Genomic DNA, 25,650 nt, shown 5'->3' on the forward strand with positions numbered 1-25,650 from the left:
ATTGTTAACAAAATTTTTCTGGAAAGCAGTGATATTTTATATTATCTAATAACTAGGAAAAAACCCAGGATTTTAGATGTTACAGTGACTGTTCTTGAAAACTTTCAGTTTAGCACTGTAAAACATTATGATGTTTAGGAGATTGCTGGGATTTCAAAGTAAATGACATCTTCAAAGTCATTTCCACAAGGAGTGTTAGAGAGCTTGAGAGAGGGCTAGGAGGTTTACTTCAGCTAAGTTATATGAGAAATTGGAGACAGAGAAAATACTTTCCCTTTCTCATTTTTAAATGATGCTGTGCCTTTGTCTTTCCACACAGAGGGTCAATATTCACAGAAGACAGTGTAGAACTTGTTCTGAATACATATTTTTCTGTATACAAAGAAAATATTAGTAAGAGATTTTGAGACTCTAGCATGAAAGGCTACAGATGACTATATTGGATCTGTGTTCTACTAGATCACCCACCAACAGGAATTTGTTCTGATGCACAATGGCTTTTTTTAATATTATATGAAAATATGTATCCAAATATCTTTTTAGGTAAACTCAAAAACTATACCTATGTTTCTGTGTAAGATACTGAAATCAACTAAGAATGTGAGAGTCAAATGCACCAATATCAAAGTCTCATGAAAAGGGAGATAATACCTGATTCTTTTAAAGCCTTTCTGAAACAGGTATTAGCATTTTCTAGGAAGTCTGAACTGGAAATGATCCTGAGTCAGTATATTATTTCACATGGCCTTGAAATCTTTAATATGTTTCTAAGAACTTAGAAGTTACTGTGCTTAGTTTGTAATTTGTCAGAAAAGGATATGACACAGGTAGTCATTCTGTATCACAAATCCTGTTCGTGGTCAGACAACCTGAGAAGCTCCTGCCTCTCCTTATCCCGGCTACCACAGCCTGCTATCCCAACTGGTGGTTGATGCTCAGTCTTTTTTTCTAATTTAATGCCTGCATGACCACACTCTTGTCTGGTTCTGTGAAAGGTTCTTCATAGCAGAAGAACAGTTAGCAGTGCTGTTTGAGTTTGTTTATTTCTTCTCGTTTTTTAAACAAGATAATTTTGCAACTCCAGTTTCACAGCCATTAAGACAAATGAATCAATACAGACTGTCATATTCTTACTCTCTTGACAGTTAGTGGCATCTTTTAAAAACAGCTCTGCCACTAAGGGATTCACAGCACATTGTCTTCATGATAAAATGGAGAAATTGAATGCAGAATTGTTATTCACCCTAACCTAAAGGAAACAATGAAACTTTGGAAATGTGTTTACAAACACATGGGAGTACTTCTCTTACACATCAGGCAGTAGACTTGTTGAATTAGCTCTCTGCACAAGAGGCTGCATAGGCAGGCAGTGTCATCAGGTTCATGGATAGCAACTAGTTGATAAATAGATACTGGAAGAGCTAGACAGGGATAGCACCTCGAATTTTTCTGCTTTCTTTCATCCTGGGCTGCATTAGGAAGAGTACTGCCAGCAGGTTGGGGGAAGTGATCCTTCCCTGCTACTCACCACACCAGTGAGACTATGTATGGAGTGCTGGGTCTAGTTTTGGGATTCACAGTAAAAGGGAGAGTGACATAGACATGCTGGAGTAAATTCAGCAAAGGGCTGTAAAGAAAATTAAGAGACTGAAACCTCTGTCCTACCAGGAAAAGCTGAGAGAGCTGAGATTTTTTTAGTGTGAAGAAGGCAAGGCTTAGGAGAATCTTACCGCTGTATATGAATGATTGGGGGAAATAGAGAAGACAAAACCTGACTGTTCCCAGTGGTATTTGGTGACAGGACCAGAGGTAACTGGTATAAACTAAAATACTGAAAATGCCATGTAAACATTGAGCACTGGGCTCAAAGATTGTCAACCTCACGAGGTAGGGGATCTTATATATTCTTACACTATCTTATTCCCTTTTATGGCCCATCATGCACCTTGTTTTCTTAAAATGGCTTGAAATTGTTATTAAAAGTTGGTCACCAGTAGATCTTTCTTTGCACCAGCCTCTGAGATCTAAGCCACCAAGTGATTTTAAGGCAGTAGTGGAGAGGCTGAACATGCATCCATGTGCAGCAGAGAGGTATGTGAGAGTACATGACTTCTGTTCCATCTTAGGAGGCTTTCATTGCTTCCATTTCAAGGTAGACATGGTCCTTCTGGACATAACATATGAGAATGTGGGCCAGCACTTAGAGGTGGTGCAGAGAGAGACCTGGATACTGCCTAAATAGAGGCAGCTCTCCCTACTGATATCCCTTCCCCTACATTGTGCTGACACTAGCAATTATAAAGCTGTGCAGCAGGCTGGCTCATCTGATGGCTCTGACTGAAAATCCTCTCCCTAAAAGTGACTAGGTTCTGTCTGCATCACTAAGCTGTCTCAATTTATTGCTCAACCACACAAATTGCAAGCCTTGACACAAAGGAGGAGGGCAGGAGCGCACAGCCCGAAGTGGAAAGGAAAATGGAAGCCACGAGTCTTGGCAGCAGTGAACTCTTAAATTAGCTTAAACCAACCATGAAATCAGACTCTTCAGTTGTCTGTCTTTTGTGTTCTGTTCACTTGTTCAGGGGTTTTCAGATCTGAGGCTGGCAAGGAAATGTACCCAACATGATACTGTTGGGATTCCTGCAGATTTCTTGTAGTCTTTCATTGCAGTACAGGGCCTTATCTGGACACTGACATCATTTGGAGCCCTTTTCAGGAGACATTGATATTGGCGCATTTGACTCTCACATCTTCAGTATCTTACACTGACACCTAGTTATGGTTTTTGAGTTTACCTAAAAAGATATTTGGATAAATGATCTGTTCAAGGTCAGGATGGATGATATGCTGGCATCTTCTGTCTGTATACAACTGTTCAGATGATAAAATTGCAGTATCACAGTTAAATGGAACAGAATTTTAAAATACTATCTTCTCTTGTAGCAGAAAGAAATTATGCATATTCTTTCAACTTATGCGTGTAGTGCTCTGCTACGTATTTGGCATCTTAGATAAGCTTCTAGGGTACTTAAGGTTAATGACAAAACTTTGACAAGATGTTTTTACTTCATCTGAAACTATGCGGACAAAGAGGCAAAGGGGGTTTATGAAAAGTGTACCGTTGGTTTTTGTTGCCCATCACACTTCTTCCCCTTTATTATTCGTTTTTGTTAGGTGCAGAAGAAAAAGATGTTTTGTTTTGATTTTTTTTTCCTTCAGAAAAATGGAGGTTAAAGTTCAATCATGCACATCCCTCAGTTCTGCTACAGTAAAGGGAATTTCAGCAGAGTTCAGCAGCCATTAACATACACTGCTTTCTTGGCAACTTGGGCAGTTGTGGCAATAGCCCAGACTTAACTTTTGACTTTGTAGTTGCTATGAATAATATTAGAAGTCTTGCATGTAGACTTACCTATGATCCATGATGTGGAGGACCTGCATTTCAAACTCAAGTTATGTCAGTGGCTCGTGTATTTCCTGTTGAGAAATACAGACCTTAAAATAGTTGGAAACTGAGAGTTAGTAAAAAGGGGGAGCTGAAGTGAAAAATTTTTGCATAACTGCATCCTTATTGCTGCTGTTCTTAGACCAGTGTGCAGGAGTCTGTCAAAGGGTGTGTCCTGTAGAAGAGAGGGAAATCATGAAGTGACGTTACACTGCCTTCAGTTTTTCCACTCATCTCCAATTTTCCCATTTCTATAACAATTTCAAAATTTTAGGATATAGAATTGATGACAATAATCTATCTTATGTTCTCTGCAGTAGGGCACAGGATTTTGTCTCTCTAATAATTAACTGGTCACATAGCTGTTTTGAAACTTGATTTATATAATGAGATGATGCTCAACCAAAAGCAGAATTTAGTAACTGTTTATATGACTGTTCTAGAACTTCTTAAATTTACGGCAGGGTTGTTTGGCACAGCTGTAATGAAATCAAAACAAACCAGGATCCCACAGAGCATTCCTTGTGATTATTAATTCTACGATTCTATGGTTTCTTGTCATTAGAAGCATGGTAGAGAAGTTTGTTGATGTAGTCTGTTTTGTTGCAGCATGATGTGATACCTACCAAGACCATTTATACAGTTGAACTTTGATAACTTTCTACTTATAGTAAGTCTGTATATATTCACAATGTTTTTACTTTAAAAGTTGATTTGTTTTCTTGCAGTTTTCACCCTTCCATGCAACCTTATTGGCCTCTTGCTCCTATGATTTTACTGTAAGGTACAGTACTTTATTTTTAATTGGATAAAAATAGAAAGATAATCTATTTTAATGTGGCTTGCGATAGAAAACAGTTCTAGAGAGGACATACTGAAGTGCAGTTAATGTTGCCATCAGGTGTTTCATAAACTATGTTGAAAATGCACTGGAACTTCTGCGAGTTCCCCTGGCTGCCCAGTATATCTGATACTGCTGAGAATTTTAAAGCTGATTAAAAGATGTAAAGAAGTGTAATATGATAGTGGGATTTCTCTAAGATACACACTGTCATAAGTCAATAAACTGTGAAGTACATTCCTGAATATCTCAGTCACATTCTTTGATCTATATTTTAATTTTCTAACATGGACTAAATGTATATTTCTAACATGGACTCCCGTTTAGAAATGGGAGAAGCCCTCTTGCCTCCAAAAATGATTGCAAAGTTATCCCACTTGTCCAAATCATAGCAATTGATGTCACTTCTGGTTGTGTTCTGAGTGGTCTGACACAAGACATAGAAAGGTTCTATTTCCGGAGGGAAAACTTGCTAAATCTCAGTGCTTGTACATGTTTCTAAATCATAAATCTATACAGTCTTGTGCCATATATAAAGTTACATCATGAAGTTAGCCTTGTAAGCATTGTAGGAATTCTGTTTATTTTCGAAAGTTCTACTGGAAGAACTGGAACACTGTTTTCTTTGAAGCTCCCAGCTCCCAGAATGCAGCTAACAGAAGCATGCAGGGGTGCAAAGGGGCTCTGCTATAGATGGTGAGGCACTGCTGGACATTGCACAGTGACAATGGTGACATTTCACAGGGACATAGTTACTGGAGCAGCTGTCCTTGGCAACCTCAGTAGCACTAAAGAGGATGTTGCCTTCTAGGTCTTGGCTGCAGGGAATGCCTGATGCCTCTTCCTGAGGCTGAGGGTGATGGTGGTGTCACCTGTAAAAGATGTATTCTCTTTGAGGTACTGAGGGGAAGGAGTTGCAGGAGGAGATGAGCAGTCTGTACACCATCAAGGATCGTGAATGCAAGATTGACAGGTCTTTACAGATATCCCTGAGAGGTGAGAGTCCAAATCCCACAGTCCAAGGAAGGAGGAGACACAGTTAGAGACTATGTTTCCAGCAGTAGAGAATAAGGGTAAAGATTCTCTTGATGAGAAAAGCTGGAAATCTGAGACATCTGGCAACACACGTTGGAGCTACAGAAGGGATTTAGTGCCCTGGAAGTGGATGAGCAACATCAAGCTCAGTCAGGGAAGGTATCAGAATCAACTGAGCCTGAATCAAGTGTCTGCACCAAAAGAAAAATGTGCATTATCACTGGAGACTGCCTCCTGTTGCATTCCCTCTCTAGGTATCTGTCTGCTAATACACTTTGCTATCTTGGATGGTTTTGTTGCCTCCCTTGGGTTGAGGTCCAGGAGGCTGTGGAGAAACTGCTAAGGTTTGTTCAGATTCAGAACGCTTCCTTTTCTCACTTACGGTTTTTATATTACTGAAAGAGGTGATCATGAATATATCAAGTGTGGCTACATGGCACTGGGAGCTCAGGTGGTGTTTTCCTTGATCCCGACAGTGAAGGAGAAAGATTCAGAGAGGAAAAGACATCTGCATCAAGTCAACACTTGGCTGCATACCTGGTGTCACGAGCAGGGCTTAGTCTTTTACAACCACAAAGTCCTTTTTAAGCGATGGGGCACTGTGAGGCAGACACAAGATTCGTCTGATAATATAGGGTAGGAGCATCTTTGCCAACAGGCTTGCTAACTTATTGAGGAGTGTTTTAAATGACACTCAGGGCAGAGTGACTATAATCTGAAGAGAATGAAACCATGAGGATCAGAGAGGATTTTGCGTTTTGTATTTTGTGACCTGTGAAAGTGACCTGACACCTGAGTACAGCAAAGGAGAGAAATGGGGAATTAGAAGTCCATGTGTGGCAGCAGAGGTATGGCCTCTTAGGGACTATAAATAGATGGTGGAACCACTCACAGAATTGGAGTGCTGCAATGAATAAAAAGTCCTCAAGAAAGAGAGGCAAGGAAGGCAAGGTGGTGATAATGGCAAATCTGTCTGTTTCCCAGTCCAGTTAGTCCCTTAAATTTTCGGTCCCTACATGGGCTTGTTCCTTTCAAAAATTATGCCTTTTTGTTGTAATTAAAACTGGTTGGTGAGATTATATAATACACCTGTCCCCCACAGGCATGCCATTTTTTCACTAAAGGACTTAAGTGCTTGAGAACATTTCTTTATGTTAATTGTTATTATTTTGCTTACTGTAGTAAGGTAGTCCCTTACCAGTGATACCCACTGGCATGTAGTTGCTGCTAGGGGCCTGACAGTGTAAGTACTGTTATGTACATATGCATATAACTTTCTAGACCGCTGTACCCACATTCTGTCTTATATAAAGTGCTTAATTTTGTTTGTGTTTCAAATGCATTTCTCATAGACTAGTGGTCTGTGGAAGATTATTTATGCGATCTTACTTAACATGCTTTACTGATGCTCTGCCAGCTGGTTTGCAGTGTATTGTTTCTCAAAAGACTTCTAGGACTAAGATGAAAAGTGGTTATTGATTTCTTCCAGTGGCCTTGTCTGAGCAATAAGACAAATAATCAGCATGCTGATGTGTTGAAGTGACTTGATTGTGTTGTCATGCTCTTCCTGTTTTTGACAGCAACTGTATGTCCTTCAGGTTTGGTTCTAATGCAATTCATGTGGTACTGAAACCTAGTGCAATTTAGCTCTGACATTTTCATATGTGGAAACTGTCAGTAAAGACAGAGAGCTCCTAGCTCACATAATAGTGTGTCTGTAAATGCAGAACTTGAGGACCTCTTCACAAAATTCACTCTAGGCATTATTTTTCTGTCCAAATAATTACTTGTTGTGACTAGGGAGAAAGGACAGGGTTGAAGAGATGAAATAAAGATTTTTAACAGTTTTCTAAAACTATTAGTTGTTGGGTTTGGTATAAGTGAACAAACAACAGAGAAGGCCAGGTGAAAGTCTTTGGAAAAAGGTGTCACAAGCGAACTATTCTGCATAATGGAGGAAACTTGTTACCATAAGACTTTGGGAACATCTCTTTTAAAGAGTATATTGTACCTCTATCACATATCCTGTACTGTCATTTACAGAAAAGAATGTAACTTACTGTAAGAAGTAGAGTTTACTTAGGAATGTTCAGAGTTTGACTGGATGCACCATACACTCTACATGCATATACGTGCCCACATCCTGCCATGTATGCACATGCATATACACCACACACGTGTAGGTGTGTGGAGATGAGTATATGCACACATATAAATACATTTAAATTTAAGAATAAAAATCCTTGATAAATATATAAAAGACAGAAGAGAAGTAGGGATTCCAGTACGTGGCATTAATTCTGGATCTTGTTGAACCTACTGAAGGGCTGTAACTTTTTAGTTCCATTTGATAGCAATTCATAGAACAGCATGGTGTGGCAGTCCTTTAGAAACAGATTCATTTCAGTGTTCTTTTAATAGCAGTTTAGTTATGCGATTGCTCATTTATATTCTTTAATGTTTCTGTTTGAAGTTCAGAATTATCTGCAAGCATTAACTTACAGTAGATAACTGGATATAGCATAGCCTACTATGGAAGCTCTATAATATTAAATGTTACTGAAGCTTTATAGTTTGACCAGACAACAGCACATCTTAGATCAGATTACCAAACTACCGTGTAAGAGGCAGGGGTTTTGTTTGTTTCAGGTAGAACAGCTAGTTTGGCACATCATCACAGCTGGATATCTAAAAGCAAAAAATAGTAGCTTGAAAGCAAAGTTAACAATGCTTAGCTTTGTCCTTTGCAAACAGTATAATGATTGCATCTGTGCACTGTAGTCAAGCTACTGAAAAGAAACCTAGTTAACATGCCAGCTTCATATTGGGAGCTAAGAAAAAGTTTTTACATACTTGGGTATAATGGTTTGAATTTAACCCCTCTCCAGTAAATGCTTTGTTGAGACAATTTTTTTCTGTGCAATTTCCTTACTCTTTGGAAGAGTTCAGAAAAAATGTAGGTCAATTAAAGAGCAGATTTAACACAAACGAATCATTAAAATGCCAGGAAATGCACAAAGTACTGTAACATTTCCAGGACTTCTTTAGGTCTGCATGCATATTCTTAAACATTATCTCTATCAAAATTCAGTTTGGAAGAACATCAGTGTCATCTTTTACTGGAATAACTGTTTTGTGTTTTTGGACATTAGGCACAGACAGTGCTTACCAAAATCTACACAGAAGATCTGATAAATTATAGGGCTTCATTAAGCTGGTATCAGACCAGATCTTGAATTGTATTTACAGAAGCTTGCCCCTAAGGCAAAAAGGCAGCTTTTGTTAAAAATTGTACTATGCTGGACATCATCTCTGCAACACACTTTAAGGTAAACCACTGTCTCCAGCTCTTCATCACCATGTACAAGTTCAGTAACTTTGATCACAGATCTTATGGAATAAGGCTGCTCATAAAGAAAACTGGTTTTCACTTCAGTTAATTATCTTTATTATCCTCGTAGTAAGATATAATCCAAAGTATTGCCTTAAGGAAGGTAGGAGATGTAGCATTAATTCACCACCTGTCTAATCTGCTAGCTTCTCATCATGCAGCAACATGCATGGTACTACCTAGTACAGACGCTGGAACCTGAAATGATAATTGCTGCCTTTTTTCTCAGCTAGTGGTGAAGACGCAGGGGCAGGAGGTGAGGGTAGAGTGGGGAGGAGGACAAGGCAGGAAATATGTAGGAGAAACAATGTTTGGGTTCTAAAAGTATTTTGGTAGGGGAGTACAGGTCTTCATGATTCTGCAACAGGTGGTATGAAGTACAAAATCCAGGCTTTTTCTCTTCACATAATGCCTTGCTTAGAATAAGCAGTCCACTTGGAATATACGTGCAGCTTATTAAGTGCATGTGAAGTACATGTAAAATAAATAAAAAACGTAAAAAAATGAGGGAAAAGGTATACTTTTAACAATTCCAGTGTAAAAAACGTTTTAAGAAACTGCACTCATATAGGTTTTGAGGTATCTTCAGTCAGTGCAGATGTGACTGAAGTTGTGACTTCTGGTGATAACGTACATGATATGGGTAAAAATAGCAGTTCTGTCTAAGTGACACACCTGTGATTGTACAGGCTGTACAGACCTGTAATGGACCCTAAAATCTTATGTGGTTGTCTGGCCCACTTTTTGAGTTCATACTGCTGATTGTGTAGACACAATTCAAGTAATGCAAGCACTCGCAAAGCTTGTGCTGTGAATGCCTGTACAGCCATCCTGCTGGGGTAAACAGTGTCTTAGGAAACCTGCAGTGCTGTTTCAGTCTTCAGAGTGTGATGGAGATTTACTGTGAATATAATATTGTTGTCACCATGCTGGTTTTGGAAGCTGTGCTATAGACAGTGTTTCTCACTTTGGACTGCAAAGGTGTTATGAGAGCCATCGTTAATTTGTCATCAATGGTTCTCAGTCCTGACACTGAACATTTTTTTGAGTTTTAGCTAGTAATTATTCTTATATTAAAAAAAATCAAAGCTCCCAGTCAGTCTGTTGTACTTGAACTGAATTGCAGTACTCTTAAACTCTAAACTGCTTCTGCCTTTTACAACAAGACTTTATAGAACAAACACCATGTTGTCCTACTATTTTTAAAATCGATCAGAAAGTCTTTTCTAAGTTTTTATTCATGTAGCTCTGAAGTTAACTCCTTTAATCTTAGTTTTCAGTTATAAGCATCTGTCTTTCAAGAGTTAGTAGAGAGCTAGTGTGGTAAGGAAGGCTACCACTATTGCTTAGAAACAACAAGACTTGTTTCCTTACCTTCTTAGGAACAAATGTGTGAGGATGAAAATGCTGAGGTGGTCTTTTGCTCCTCTCTCCTGGAAAATAAGTTGTTTATCTTAGATCTCAGGTACTAGGAAAAAATTAAGAGGGTTGTTGCTATGACAAAGCCATTGTGCTGACACCAGTCTCCTTGTTTATGAAGGAAATAACATCTACATATTAAACAAACTGACCCTTCCGGCTCCAGTGTTTGCTGTTTTACCTGAATCGCTTTGAACTTACAGTTCTTTCAGTGTACTTAGTCTGATAATCAGCTGTTCTTGTTCAGTATTTTCGCTTTCCCCAATAAGAGCAAGGCAAAGAGACCTCTGTAATTGTTACAGAAGCAGTAAAGCATATAATTGACCCCCGTGTGAAAATTTGAACTGCAGAAAATTTGATTACAGCTGCCAGCCCTCAAAATATGCTGTACTGTGCAGCCTATGGACTTTTCAAAACAGTATATACAACACAAGAAAGAGGAACTAATCTTTGATTTGTGCCATCATATGGGGTATTGTCAGTGTTTTATTATCTGAAAGTTCTATTCTGAATCCTTTTCTTTAACGACTGAGTTGTCTTTTACCTATACATTGTCCCATCCACTCTTACATCTCTCTTATCCTTGCTGTTAATTGCATTCATGGACATTGTGTCTAATGGAACAGTAGCTGGGAGAAGTAGAGGACCTCAGATGTCTATTTTCTAAGTATTTTTTATCAACCAAGGCTTGAAACAAAAATTGCTTTTTAAAATATGAACTAGTGGAATTAACTGTGTAATGCAGCTGATCTCTGTAGTACAAATTTGTTATTAAATTACAATATTAAATTCTGTTTTACGGGAACACAATGTGAATGACTGAGATCTCTAAATGAATGTGTCATTTTCATTTAAATAAAGACCCTATAGTTAATGATACCAAAAACTGAGGAAAAAATAATAAATTGTGCTAACGTCTTTCAGGGATAAAATTCCCCATCCCTCAAGAAATATAATGAGTATTTTAGCCTAAATTTTTTTACTCTGCTTTAATAGTGTCCCAAAGACTGCTCCTCAGTGCCAACTTTGATCTCAGTTTCTGCAACAGGAGACAAAGATGGCTTTGCCTAGTGGGGTTTAATTTATGCAAATCAGCAGATGGCTTTGCAGGAATATGATTTGTTATGTTTCCTAAGTGGATGAGTTTGCTTTTTTAAATATCCTGGCAGCAACAGATTTGTCAATATCTTGCATTATATTTTTGAAATGGCCTTTCAATTACTTTAATTGTGGTTTGTTCGTTTTTTTTTTTTTTTCCTCTCTCTCTTTCCCTTTTCCTCTTTTATTTTCTCTGTAGATTCTGGGACTTTTCCAAGCCTAATCCTTTGCTGGAAACAGTTGAGCATCATACTGAATTTACATGTGGACTGGATTTAAGTCTTCACAACCGTGGTCAGGTAAGAGCTGGATGAATTCACTTTTTGCCTATTATAGCCACAATATATGGCTGGACTGCAGGACTCATATCCTGAATAAGTCACCAGATTGCAGAAAGCTTCTGGAAGTGAGTCTGGCTGATTGCTTATTAAATAAACATCATTTCAGGTCCATTTTTATTTATAAAGCAGTTACTTGCATTGGGTAGGAAAGGAGGGCAGGACAGACAAAATAGCAAAATCAGATAACTGAAAGCCATGGTGAGCTCAGGGAAAATGAAGTAGTTTTGTTTCAGAAGGAAGAGTAATAGAGAAGAGCCCAGAATGCAAAGTTGAGATACAGAGCTGTCTTCCATCTATTTAGATTGTCAGGTTGAACATCGGTAGTGTTGCACATGGTGCCTAGACCTGGTTTGTCATACTGTTTGGAGGACTGTAAGAGGCTTAATATGGGGCTGAAATTCTAAAATTCTAACCTCCTTAGCTATTAACGTGAATGAGTGGAACCCTTTATCAGTGGCACTTATTTATCTAGAGGTTCTGGTAGGATTCTGCTCTCCTTCTGTTGCTACAGTCATTTCTATTTTGTAAGCAGAGGATTTTTCTTTGTAGTATGAACTGGGTTTTTTGGACAAGAAACTCAGAAAACCTGAAGTTAATTATTTGCTTTAAAATGAGAAAGCCTTTAGTTTTCACTAGAAAGTACTGTAACTCAGTTAACAGTAACTAATGCATTATTTAATGTGCCACAGATATTACTTACATCTAGATTCCTCTTAAATTCAGAGTGAAATGAATTTTTTATCCCAGATAAAAATCTACATTTGTGGATGCATAACATCCACATTCAAATTCTGTTTGGACAAAGCAAATAAAACCACTGTAATTTCTGCTGATAAAAGGACACAGGAGAAGGGTATGAGTTTGGCAAAATACTTAGCTTAATGCATGTGGAACCATTCTAGCCAACTGATGGCTTGATGAGTTTTCTGCCTGGTTGGTTGTTCCTTTAGTTCTGTTGCTTCAGTGGTGCTGCAGTAACTGTTCAGGAGGCCAAACTGTGAACCACATAGGGGAATTTGTGAGGCTGAAAAAAAGGTCTCGACGTTCAGGTTATTTTTTTTATTAATGCAGGGCAAGAATGCTTAAAGGCCACTTGCTGGGAATTAAAACTTCATCCCAAGTGACTGCATAGATATGATTCTACCTGAATTGGGTCCAGAGGGAGCAGCAAGCATAGCTTAGTACACTTAGGGCCTCACAGTGCTACAGCTCTGCATGTGCTGAGCCCAGTTCAGCTTTCTATGAAGTTGATGTGGGTTTTGCATTGGATCTGGATGAGGCAAGAAGATTTTCTTTTTATTTTGTATTGAGGATGTGATTACATCTTGACTGTGGGAGATAATGAATTTAAAGAAAACTGCTGCACATGCATTAATATGTTGAAAAAAAAGGAAAATGATGGTGTGCATACCTATCAACATTAGGGCATTTGTGCATTCAGGTATCCTTTTTTCCATGCAGAAATTCTACAACTCCAGTGTTGGACTTAATGCCCAGAATCTGTAAATCTGGGGTACATATCTGTATTTACTGCATGCCAATGTGCGTTCCAGACAGAAGTTTGGCATTTGCAACAGCTTTAATATTCTTCTGTTTTTTTCTGTTGAGTTCATTTAATCTATTGTGAGGGTTGGATATCACAGCAATGCAAAATCTAAATGTTTTGGTTTTTAAAAGAAGTTTAAAAACCTGTGATAGAATTAAACTCTCACTAAGTTAAAGAATGAACACAAGGGAAACTTAACCCTCATTTTTAAAGGAAGACCAATGAGACATCACCTTGAGTACTCTGTTCAACTCTGGGGCTTGCAGCAAAAATAGGACATGGGCCTGTTGGAATGAGTCTAGAAGAAGGCCATGAAGATGGTCAAGGGGCTGAAGCACCTCTCCTGTGAAGACAGGCTGAGAGGGTTGGGGTTCTTCAGCCTGGAGAAGAGAAGGCTCTGGGGAGGCCTTATAGAACCTTCCAGTACTTAAAGGAGTCCTCCAAGAGAGCTGGAGAGGGACTTTTTACAAGGGCATGTAGTTATAGGACAAGATATAATGCCTTCAAACTGAAAGACGGTGAGGTAGGTATAAGGAAGAAATTATTCACTGTGAGAATGGTGAGACACTGGAATAGGTTGCCCAAAGAAGTTGTGGATGGAAGTGCTCAAGGCCAGGCTGGATGAGACTTTGAGTGACCTGGTCTTGTGGAGGGTGTCTCTGCCAATGTCAGGGGGGTTGGAACTAGATGATCTTTAAGTCTTTTCCAGCCCAGAGCATTCTGTGATTCTGTGAATGCTTACTGAATAGTTGCTTCCAGTATGAGCACGTGCAGCCTTTTCTCTGGCTTCTGCATCAATGCAACAAAGATAATTTGCTTTAATTTTATGCTGCTGTTCCCAATACGTAGGTTGCCTTCACGTCTGCTCTTTATCAATCTGATAATGAGCTATATTGTTTCTTTTATTCATGCATTTGCATGATTTGTGATTTTTCATGTATGCTTTATAAGGAGTTACGACTTGAGATTTGAACTGCTTCTCTCCTCCAGGGAGAAGGAGAAGGAGCATCCAGGGAGAATGCAGGGTATTTTATTCGTAATGGACAAGCTATTCATTTATACTCAAATTAAGTATCATTCTGGTAATTTACCTTTGTTTTCATTCTTAATGATATTTTTGTTGTCTAGACAGATTGTTTTATTTGGCTTTGCCCAATGAACTTCAGCATTTTTGAAGTATCTTTTGCATGTCAAGGGAAAAACTATCTGCTGTATTGGAAAAATGTTCAAAATAGATATTATGATTAAGTAGCTAACATAGGAATTATGAGACATTCCTGTGGAACTGATTGAGTTTTGAACAGAACCCTCAGGCACAGAGAAGGTACATGCAGGCAGGCTGGTTCTTGCACAGTATCTTCTAAGGGAGGCAACGTGTGGAGAGAGATCTAGTCATAAGGAATGGGTTGTGAAAGGACCCATTAGTATAGCTGGATGAAACAGAAAACTCCTTTGGTCTAAATTAAAGATTCTAGTATCTGTTTTGTAGTGTGTGCCTCTATGTAAAGTGAGTGTTTTTTGAAAGCTTTGCATTTTAAAGATCAGCTTTTGCTTGGTTTAGTTTTCCCCCCCCACCATAATGTTAGTGTCAGGTTCATAGCAATTTGAGACAACAAACAAACTTTCAGATGCATAGAAAGATGTGTAATTCACAGTGCAAAGCATTAACAGAAATGATCCTCATGATATTCAGGGTATTTCTCTGTTAAACTGCAAGTGCTGATGTGAGAGCTTGCCAGGCAGGTTGTCTAGGAGAAAATACTCCCAACTCCCCCTTTCAGCCAAAGTAGCTTTGGCACGCACAAGAACAGTGACAAGACCCTAAGCACCAAAAATCTTTTAAATTTGTAATGGTGTGTAGCATTAAGAACTGAACAAATCTCTTCACCTTGTCAGCCACCTTAAGAGTATGCAGTTTTTTAAACCAGGTAAGTTCTTTCCGAAGTTTGAGGATAAGGGAAACAATTAAAGTTTGCTTCTTTCTATACACACTAGATATGCATAGGCAGTTATGTAGGGATTATAAAACTGGTAATCAGCTATGTACTATTCCTCGCTTGGGGCTGTTAATGCTAGACCATATAGTGGAGTTGTACTCTGTAGCTCACTGGATTTCTTATTTCTCTCCTGATACTTACTTTCCCTGTATGTGATCTCTGAATGTTCTGATGAATTAAAATGTAATACTCCTTTAAGCCTGTCTCTTACTGGGATTTTGCTGTGTTTACATTTGTGCTTATATGCTGTAGCTGACTTCTTTTGGTATTGTTTGTGCAGCTTTATTTAAAAGCAGCCTTTTTCTTATGCTGTAGGTTAATGTGATACGGCAGTCATTAATTAATTTTAAATGTCTTTAGGCAATCCATTAATGACACAGATAAAAAGTGCAGATCCTGTGAACAGTCACTTCTTGTCTTGATTCTGAAATTATTTCAATAAGTATATGAAGAATAAAAAATACATATATACCACAAATTTCTTTAAATCATGGACAGAAAAAATACCCAGCCATTTCTGTTATAATTCTAAAGCTGTATTTTGCTTTACACAAACGTGAGAGATGCAGAAGCTCTGAATTTTGTCTGAAAACCTTTTTCAGCTACACCTCACATCTGTTCTGAACTCTATAAAGCAACCAATGGAAAGTACAAATTAATGCTTTCCATTGAGTCAGGCTTTCTGTCTTCTACTGAGAATAGGATTAAATATCTAATGGGAACAGGAGAGGAATCTTTCCATTTCTCTATATTTTTATGTTGCACACAATGACATTCCTAAGTTGCAAGGATACGTGATTTTTAACAGACATGATGGCAAGTGGTGTAGTGGCTCAGAACACTTGATATGTGAAAAGCACGTTAGACATCTGTGACATGCCAAATCAGAACAAGACTTCATGACATACAATACTGAGCTAGCTCCCTTAGGAAATTAAAAATGTTCTGCACCAAATGAGGGTAAGCCAAATGTCGGTTCTGTAGTTCAAAATCATCTTGTTACCTGAATGCATGTTGAAGTCTGGGTTTTAGAATAACTTACGCACAGCACAAATAGCGATCACTTACGATTTTTACTGTGAATGTGTGTGTTTGGATCATAATTACACTACAAATAGACAGCTGTCTGTCTAAATAGCTATTTCTGTCAACCTAGGTTGGGAGGAAACTTGTTTTCTCTAGTCCTCTGTCTGGCTGCACCTCCTTATTTTTCCAGTTCTCCTCCCCTCCGCCTGGTGGGGTTGGGGTGAGTGAGCAGCTGTGTGGTACTTAATTGCCAGCTGGGGTTAAACCATGATGTCCAATCCAGAATACCACATATTATGTATGATACATTGATAATACCAGTGGAGCACCCATGACTCTTCTGCTCTGTGTTACACTGTCCTTGTGATTCAGCTGTCCTGAACCTCCAGCTTCTTCTCCCTAAAACTGCAGGGTATCACCAGCACATGGTGCCAAACCACAGTCTGCTCCTTCCTTGCACCTGGCTAAGAGGTAGTTAGAACTGAGCAGAGGTGCCTGCTTTGTAGCATCGGTCTGTTGATCCCATGAAACGTTTCTGTACTGATGGTATTATGCATCACTACAATTTTAAAAACTGTAATTTCTTACTAGTTGGAGGGACGTCGTAGCCAAAATGTATATACTTGAGCTGCATGCCCTGAAGGTAACTTGATATGTGGTTCTAAATTCGTCCAGCTTTATGGAGAAATTTTTGATCATCTGTCAGGTTTCGGTGTACAGGTTTGTTCTGCTACTTGTTTTCTTTGTGCACCTTTTGCAGTGTGCTGCATTAGTTGTGCCAACACACGAAGCAGGAGAATGGACAGGAGGGGCTGCTGAAGTTGGCTTAACCGGTATAGCCAAATATAAATGCAGAGGATGTCTTTAGTGAGGCTGTTTGGCTGTGTATTTTGCCGTTCATTTAAATTAATTGTTCACTCTCAGCAGGCCCAGAAATATTGATTGTTCCATACAAAAGTGGAGTTATATCTTGTGGAAATGTGCAGAAAAACAGACTTTCTCTGCTTTTTTCTTTCGATCACTTGCTCTTATCTTTTACACTTAATTAGCAAGGAACTGATAGCTTCCATCCAACTCTTGTGGCTGTCCTACTGCTATAATAACACTATCTGTACTTCATTTTAGTCTCTCCTTATGGTCCTTCCCCAAGATGCTACTAAAGTTATGTAGTTAGTGATTCTTTGAGATAAAAAGAACCTACTTAATTTCAGAGTGGATTTTTTCATGAAAATACTAGATTTCACCAGCTGCAAATGTTAAACCAATTTGAACATCTTCCAGAGTTGGAGAGACTAAAAGAAGGTGACATTTCTTGCTGGTGCCTATAGTGTGTATTTCCCAAACTGTTAAAATTGAAAGTTTCACTGTGTAAGTCAAAGCCAGCCACTCATGAGTAATGATCACTTTTTGCCATTGGCAGCTAAAGTCTCTTCCTAAGGTGTTTGGAAAGGTTGCTGTCAGGCATCACAATTCTGTAATGCAATTTATCCATGCAAGTGTATGGAGAGGAAAATGCACTTTGATTCTGAAGTACTGGGAAGGGTGGGAGGCAGTATTTTCTTTCTCCTTAAGAAAGAAATGGATTTCTTATGCAGTGTTTGGGATATCTGTTTCTGATAACTCTAGTTTGAACCTAGATCTTTATAAGAAGTTCTCTTCCAGGGTTTGTTTTATTCTGTCTTTACTGGAAATAATAATTAAATTAAGGTGTGTTTATTCAGAAGTAAATTAAAAAATACTGGTGTTACTGCACATTAAAAATTAAAAGTTATAATTTGCAAACTCACATCACTTTCACTCTTGTGTAAAGGTTAACATCATATGCAGTTCACTCTGGCAAGTGTTAACCAAACAAGCCACAGCAGTGGTTCAGATTTTCTAGAACAAAATAGGTATTGAATGAATTTAGTGGATCATGCATGATCCATTATGCACTTGACCAATCAGTTTTAATGCTCACCTGTGAAAGTAATTTGATGAGTAGCAAACCTAATAGCTTGTTTTATCTCCCCTTAATCTCCATCCCACTCGCTTAGAGGATGCTCAGGATCCCTCAAAAATACATAATAATGATATAAATAGATCATTAAATTCTGTTTGAGAAGACACAGAACATGAGAAACTAAAAGAGGAAGGGAAACACAACATTAATGGAAGTCAAGAACTGAATAAGTTTTCTATTGTCTTTTCTACAGAATAAAAAAAAAAAGACAGGTCTTATTAGTTTTATTTGAAAATAGGATGGAGAAGAGCTGAGAAATGGATCACTCTCAGGCACGTTTATGTATTATTGTACAATTTATTATGAGCACTCTGAAAGCTGCATTAGTTCTGGAAATATTAATCTAGAGAGGGCTGTACTTTGTTCTGATTAAACCTGTTCTTTGTTCCTGTTCTGATAAAGGCGTAACTGAACTCTTTAAGTTATTAGTTGTTATTTTGAATGTATTTAATCTTGGTTAGGGCATGGAGATTTAGTATGCCTTCAAATACTTTAAAAAAAGTTAGTAGCTAACTTCGGAGTTTTCTCTTGTTTTCTCTTGTTCTCTTGCTTCTGAGCAGTAAAGAGGCAGAATGTTATGCAGGTAATTGCACTACACTGAATGGATGGCCCTGGGATGCTGGAAAAGGTCTAAGTCTATTGCAAGGCAAGATGATTGCAATGAATAGAAAACAGAGAGCCTGTCGAGGGATTAAATCAGTTAGTGAATGGAAATGGCTCTGATATATGAATGGATGTCCGTATTAGATCAGTTGGTGGAAAACATTGTTATACTCTGGGACAAGGATAAACACTTCAATAAAATACAGGATAGCTGTTTTAGTTGGGTTAAACTATGATTTTCTAGTCAAGCAGTCATCTTCCTGTGATGACTGCAGGTTTTCATTTGTGTGCTTGCTTTTTGGCTTTACTTGAAGAGAAATACAGTGGTCCTCATCTCTACTGGCAGACAAATTGACATGATATGTACTCTGCAGTAATAACCGTACAGTACCTTTAGTGTATATGCTAGTACTGCAAATTTACTACTAAAATAAAAGCATTAAAGATGAGTAATAAAAGTCATTTTATTAGGCTACCTTTGTCACAAATAGCTTTAGTTACAATGAAAATTACCAGGTTTAGAATGCTTTTTCTATTTGCATTATTTCTTGATGTAGTTTACCAATCAGTGTAACATAAAATATTCTTGTTTTACAGTTAAACTCTATAGTTATTTTCCTTTTCCCTGTAATTTATGGTAGTTGAAAGTTGCTATAGTAGAATTACAATCTATAGCTTGATACAAGACCAATTCAGTTTTCATACATGATAATGAAAATTGCATGGCATACAAAACATGCCATGCAAAATAGTCGATAATACAAGAATATGACAGTTTATACAATTCTTTGCAACTGAAATAAACTGTCCTCTGCTGGAATGTCAGTTTGAAAAAAAAAAAATCATGCACCTTCTAAAAACTGAAGTCAGTGAGATTTGTTTGAATCTCAGAGTAAAATTTGTCCCTAAGGCAGCAGACATCTTTACAGAAAGACAAACCTCCATGCCTTTATGCTCCTAACGCTGAGGACTTCTATCAGGTAGGCAAATAAAATGTGAGTCCAGTTTCAGTTTTCCTTTGTCCTTCATCCTGCCACAGGAAGATTTTCTTCACTTGTTAGTAACATTACCTCACTGATCAAAATATAAACTCTAGGAAATTGCAGCTTTTTGTATGTCATGTTTATTTACTGTAGTGTGCTGGATCAACCCTCGTCCCAATGAAATTTCTATCCCTATTTTAATATTTAGTTTATTAAAAAAAAAAAGGCTAAAGTGCTTTAAAGTATGTATTAAAAATGTTCACGTCTCATTAGATCTGACATTTGTAAATAGTTTTAAACCACTTATATTCCACATCCTACGTTCCCCTGTTCTGAGGAAAGACACACAACAGTCATAAGACCACTGTATAAGATACGTCATAAGACAAAATGAAGGAAGACATTTCGTAAACTGATGCAGTAGCTGCATGAACAGGGACTTCTCTTTATCTCAGGATTCATCTTAGTCGTTTGTATTTGAGGCAGTGATAATCTGTGAGATGCTGCAAAGGGGCACGTAGCAGCTGTCCCTCAGTGAATGCTGGCTGCTACACTCTTAGGTTACAGTTGTCCCCTTTTTCTGACAGTCTTGGCTGTATTTTGAAGGAAGTCTGGAGAAATGGAAATGCTATTACATTTTGTAATGCTGTTCCATGCTGTAGTGTCCCAGTTTTCCATAGGTGCCTGTTTGCTGTTCTTTGCATGTGTATTTTCATCAAGGTTTCTGATATCAGTATTTCATTACAGGCTTCCTGCTGCACCAGAGAACTTGATTTACTGTTATTTGCTGTAGCTTTTATTTTCCTTTTGTTGCGTGGCTGTTTTCGCCTTTCATGTTTTCATCTTTCACCATCAAGTCAATGAGTTGGGCAGCTTACCACAAGTGATCCTTTTCAAACTCCCTTTTAGTAACCCCTGTTTATTTTTAGTGCTGCTAGATTAAAAGGTTCTGTAACCTGTAAAAGGTTCAGAGGCTGTTTCAGGGATGCTAATTACTTTGATAACAGGTGGGAATTCCCGTGGGATTTTTACAAATGTTATTTCTGTTTCTTGTTTCTTTATGAAAGTAAAAAGTATTGCCTATAGAAATACAGACATTGATCTATAGTTATGGAGAGTAGTAAAAAATCTGAAGTTTATGTGATTACCAGTTTCTATACAGCATTTAGTGGAGAACACAAATTTTCTTTTAGGTATTATTTAGGAGACTGCAATGCAGGAGAACATTATGCTACTGAAAACTCTATTATGTCATATGAATAGACAGACACGTTGTCAAGAGTTTTTTTGACCCATTTAGATGTATGTGGAAAGTACTTCAAATAACTAAGTAGAACCAGCTAAGGAAGCAGTAGAAATGAATAATAGTGCAGTATAGTAAACATAAAATGGGCTAATTATAGTCTGAAATCATTTTGTAGATGGATTTCCAAATTTTTGATGTGCAGCTGTTCATTCTGGCTCTAGAAGAGAACAGGAATTGCAGTCTACAACAGAAGGAAGCTTGTTGTGCAGAGGATCCAATACTGTATCTTTTGTGATCCCAACTGGAAATGACATTGTAAAGATAATGCAATATGGATTCAGCCAGATTTACTGGAGTATATTTGTGGATCTCATCAGCTTTTTCTCTTTAGCTCTTCTCTTTCTTCTTCTCTTTGCCTTAGTTCTTGTCTTCCACAATATTTTGTGAATATATATTATAGGTCATCTTTTTGAGTAATTGCCAGTGTGGTTAACCCTTTCACTTTGTTACAGACTCTAAAGTGAGGCCCCCAAATCTCAGTGCTCAGCAAATAGACATTTCTCATCTCAACAAAAGACAGTACAGTGATCTCATAGCTTATCAAGTGTGAGACTGAAATTCTGGCTTAATTCTTCAGGAAACTTCCTGTATGATTTTGTTGAACTTCTTTGTTTCTCCATTCCTCAACAATCCATTAGGAAAATGTCTGTAATAAATTTCTGTACCTGTAAGTGTAAGAAAGTTGTTCAGATCTGCTCATGAACTGTTTAGATATCATGGTAAAAGTATCCTGAGACTCTGTAAAAAGAAGAAATATGACAAGGCTGGACTTTTGTGTGTCCTTCCTTAATTTAATTCTCAGGTACGTTCTTTAGCCTATTTGGAATAATCAGTTCAAACCCAAAGATTTCCTCGCTTTCCTCATGAGAAGTATGAAAAAGAGGAAGTTGTTAATTTTCATGCACCTTTGTAAAGTTAAGACAAAGTTTTAAAAAAACAAAACCAAACCTATTTCATTATTATATAATTTTGAAGCATTGTAAATCAGAGTACCGACTGGTATTAACTCCACAATATGCATTAAATTCTTCTAAGTTCCCTCTGTTTTTTGTAAAAATGACACTTATGAAGGATCTAAATAGAATTTGTTTGCTTTGTAGGTGGTGGACTGTGCTTGGGACGAACTGGTCAAGATCTATACTCCATCATGTCTGGCAGTTCCTGTTTAGAGGAAAAGCGATGATCTCACACACCAGGAACCTTTCTCTCTTTCAGACTTGTGCTAAAGTGTCAACTGTATCACTAATCTTAGTGTCTCTTTTTAAGTAAAACTGCTTGAATGGAGTGTTGTGCACTTAAACATGTGGAGATTTTAGGACTTGGTTTACTGTACGGGTAGTACTTGAACTCGCAAAATGTTCAACAGCCACTGAATGGCTGAAGAGTGGCCATAGCAGATATGAGTGGTGTCTTTAGAGTCAAATCACCAGTGCAGTTTTGTGATCTGTCTGGCTAATGATGAGAGCAGAGGCCTGAATCTTCTTGTTCATTATAAAGAATAAAAGTAACTGACAGTGTATTTTGATAATGTCACTGTGGAAAAGAAAAGAAAGGGGGAAAAAAAAGAAAAGAAAATAAAGGCTTTTTCACTGTAAAGTTTGTATCACTCAGATGCATTTATATGTTTTGCTGTGACTCATGTTGCATTATTTTCTTTTGCAATAGGATGAATACTCTTGATCGACAGTAAATGTCGTAGTTTATAGCCAGCTGATTCATTTGACCTTTCTGATTGCTGCTTCAAAAAGATAATAAAGATTATTTTCATATATTTTTTTCTGTTAGATCTTCTTGAGTAAAACGCTTGATGAAGTTATGTAGAAAGATACTCTGATAATAGAGAAAATGCTTAGGAAAAAAATGAAATATATACAAAACTAATTGGATGACAGTCCTCAAGATTTAGAGATAGGGCAGCCATCTCTTCTATTAGACTTGTCTTTTATTTTCATTTAGGAAGTTTTTCCAAGAAGTAGAAGAGGAATGTGACCATATATTCAGTGTTTCTGGACTGCTGACAGCCCGGCCAAAGGGAGAGCTGATGTCCAGACCAACTGAACCTATATATATATATATGCAGATTAACTACATGACATAAACATAGCAGATCCAGCATGGCCAAACTATTACACGTATTATAATATACCCAACATGTTATAGGTACGTTGAATACTTTGCATTTCCGTTTTGAGTCCTCAGCACACATGATGGTATTTTCATCTAAGTTTTCTCAGGCAAATAGAGATGTTCAGTTGTTACACTTCCCCAGTTGCCTTTGAATAGTCTTTTAGGATCCAACTGTGGTAATACTGCAGTGCTCATTGGTATATGTTAGGCTTCTCTCCTGGTGTACTGCTAGCCTTTTCTTTTTTTTTTTCACCTTCTTAAAGCCGTCTCCCTTCCGCTGTTAACCCAGGTCAACTATCGTTACCATCAAAAGACTCTTTGCAGGTCAGGTCTTTGCAGATCTTTGGTCAGGTTTTCGTAGTCTGCTGTTAATGAATGCTGTACACTTCTGGGTTGCACCACTCATAGATCAAGCAATAGCAGACAGTTCCAGATCTGCTGGATGCTTTGAAGCAATGAAAGGAAGAATTCAGCTGAGCTAAGACCTGAAGTTGCAGGGAAAGAATGATTCTTCTATCTTGGGGAAGGAGCTGGGGAACTAGAAGGTATCCACAGGGAGACATTCATATATTGATTTGATGTATAGGACAGGACAGGAAGAAACTTTCTTCTACAACAGATAATTTGGATCCCAATAGGATCTTGTATTTTTCTGAGTCAGTGCAAACTGCCCCCAAAATACCATATTTTTGAGCTAAATTAATAACAAAAAGTTGATTTTCTTTTTTTTTGTAACATTGTGCTGCACCAAATCCCCAACATTTACTGCACTTTAATTCTTTGTGCTGAGGAATAATGCAGCAATAAAGCTGTGCTGCATGCAGCTTTCAGCAGTACCATGGACCATAAAATCTAATTTCAGGCATTAAAATTGATTATTTCAACTTCAGTAGTTACTCCACTCTTCTGTTTTATCTCACTTTTCTGCTTTGACTTCAGCTTACTTGTCAAACTGGAACATTTTGGTGGTGGGCGTGTATTTTATATGCATGTTTCTGGGGGGACAGAGGGAGTGGGATATTCCAGAATGCTGCCATAGCATAGTTGGAAGGGAAAATTTAGAAAACCTAGTGCAGGGGAAAAAATAATGGAATTCTGAACATGCACACTTAGCACATGGATTAAACCTTTCCTCAACTGCCTTCTCTCCCCTCATGTCTAGTTAGCTTCAGTGCTGAGGGTTGCTGCATCCAGATTTAATTCTCTTGAAAGATGAGCACATCCAGAAGATGCACACGGTAAATAAAAACTGTGGCCTTTAGTCTTCCTGTGTGGTCTTTGAATGGAGCGAATGCGCTGTAACATTTCTGCACTGTAACAGAAAAAAACAATCTGGCAATAGTTGTTGCTGATTCTTAATTCTCAGGGAATATTTGCTATAGTTGTTTTAAAGAAATAATTTTTATTTTATGTCCAAAATATTAACTTCCAATCTTTCTTTTTTTTTTTTGTCTACTGAAACATTGTTTAATGACAACAATCTAAAAGATGTAATGTGTTCTACTTTTAAACTTGCTCCTGTGGAAGATTTTGTTTTATTGGAGTCTGTGGGTTTCTCTTTGGTTCAAGAAATATACTGATTAATCAAATTCTTAAAGAGTGGATTGAAGAGTGGATTTGTTGTTCTATAATGCTATTAAATTAATTGCACACAGTATCTTTGGCTATACTCTTGTGTTCAATTCCCCAATTAAGAAATGTCGATCAAAAAGTAAATGCGGAGAAAGATACTGAGAGTATCTTGTAAGTAGAGTATTGTAATCATGGTTTATCTCTTGTATGAATACTGGGTGATGGTCACATTTTTTCTCTGTACTTCTAGGGACCATACTTTATGCAACTTTTCCTAGCTGTATGTCCCATCAGGTCTGCCTTTTGACAAAGGAAAGCTATTTTAAATGATTCTTTGTGTCTGCTTGTGCAGAGTATGTGACAGTGAAGAAGTGATCTCTTTCTTCTATCCAGGTACAGTGCTGGCCTCAGATTTTGCTGCATAAGCACAAGTGTACTAACGCCTTTCAGTAGTACTGCTCAGCTTTGAATGTGCTCAGGGTTGTGGGATAGGGAATGGATACAACTCTGCACAATGCTTCCCCAGGAGACCTCATGGTCAAAGCAAATTGTCCATTAAACATTTTGTATAAATCTTTACCATTTTCATCCAAGAAGCCATTTTTAAAAACCCTCTGCCCTTAGGAAGACACCAATTTGCTCCAGACTTTTCTTTTCCTCTCACCCATTGTACTTAGGTGAAATGCAAAACTGAGCATAATTCCCATTAAAGGATTAGAGTTAAGGCATCATAATCATCTCTTTAGGATAAGGAACCACAGAGCTATTCATGACTATGATCTGTGCCCCACTGCTAGGCCAAAGTTGTGTAAAAGAGTCAACTTACGAATTAAGCACCCACTGTTCTCTGGACACCAGAACAGCTAGTGTGGGGGAAGTACCTTCACTGCAGTGTCACGTCAAATGATGTTTCTCTGT

The 25,650-nt window shown here is 37.8% G+C and overlaps 1 protein-coding gene across 2 annotated transcripts in view; it reads left to right on the top strand.

The window, feature by feature from the left end:
* PEX7 (peroxisomal biogenesis factor 7) overlaps positions 1-22,629 on the top strand; it is a 42,307-nt gene extending 19,678 nt beyond the window's left edge. For both annotated transcript variants that reach the window (XM_027633941.1, XM_027633942.1), the window contains 3 exons: positions 4,174-4,229; positions 11,429-11,528; positions 22,134-22,629. In XM_027633941.1, the coding sequence (XP_027489742.1) occupies positions 4,174-4,229; positions 11,429-11,528; positions 22,134-22,202 (225 nt within the window). In that variant the 3' untranslated portion in view covers positions 22,203-22,629. The remainder of the gene's footprint in view (positions 1-4,173; positions 4,230-11,428; positions 11,529-22,133) is intronic.
* Positions 22,630-25,650: the final 3,021 nt, after the last annotated feature.

The sequence above is a fragment of the Corapipo altera genome, unplaced genomic scaffold (genome assembly GCF_003945725.1).
Source record: "Corapipo altera isolate COAL_440 unplaced genomic scaffold, ASM394572v1 2b, whole genome shotgun sequence".
Classification (NCBI taxonomy): domain Eukaryota; kingdom Metazoa; phylum Chordata; class Aves; order Passeriformes; family Pipridae; genus Corapipo; species Corapipo altera.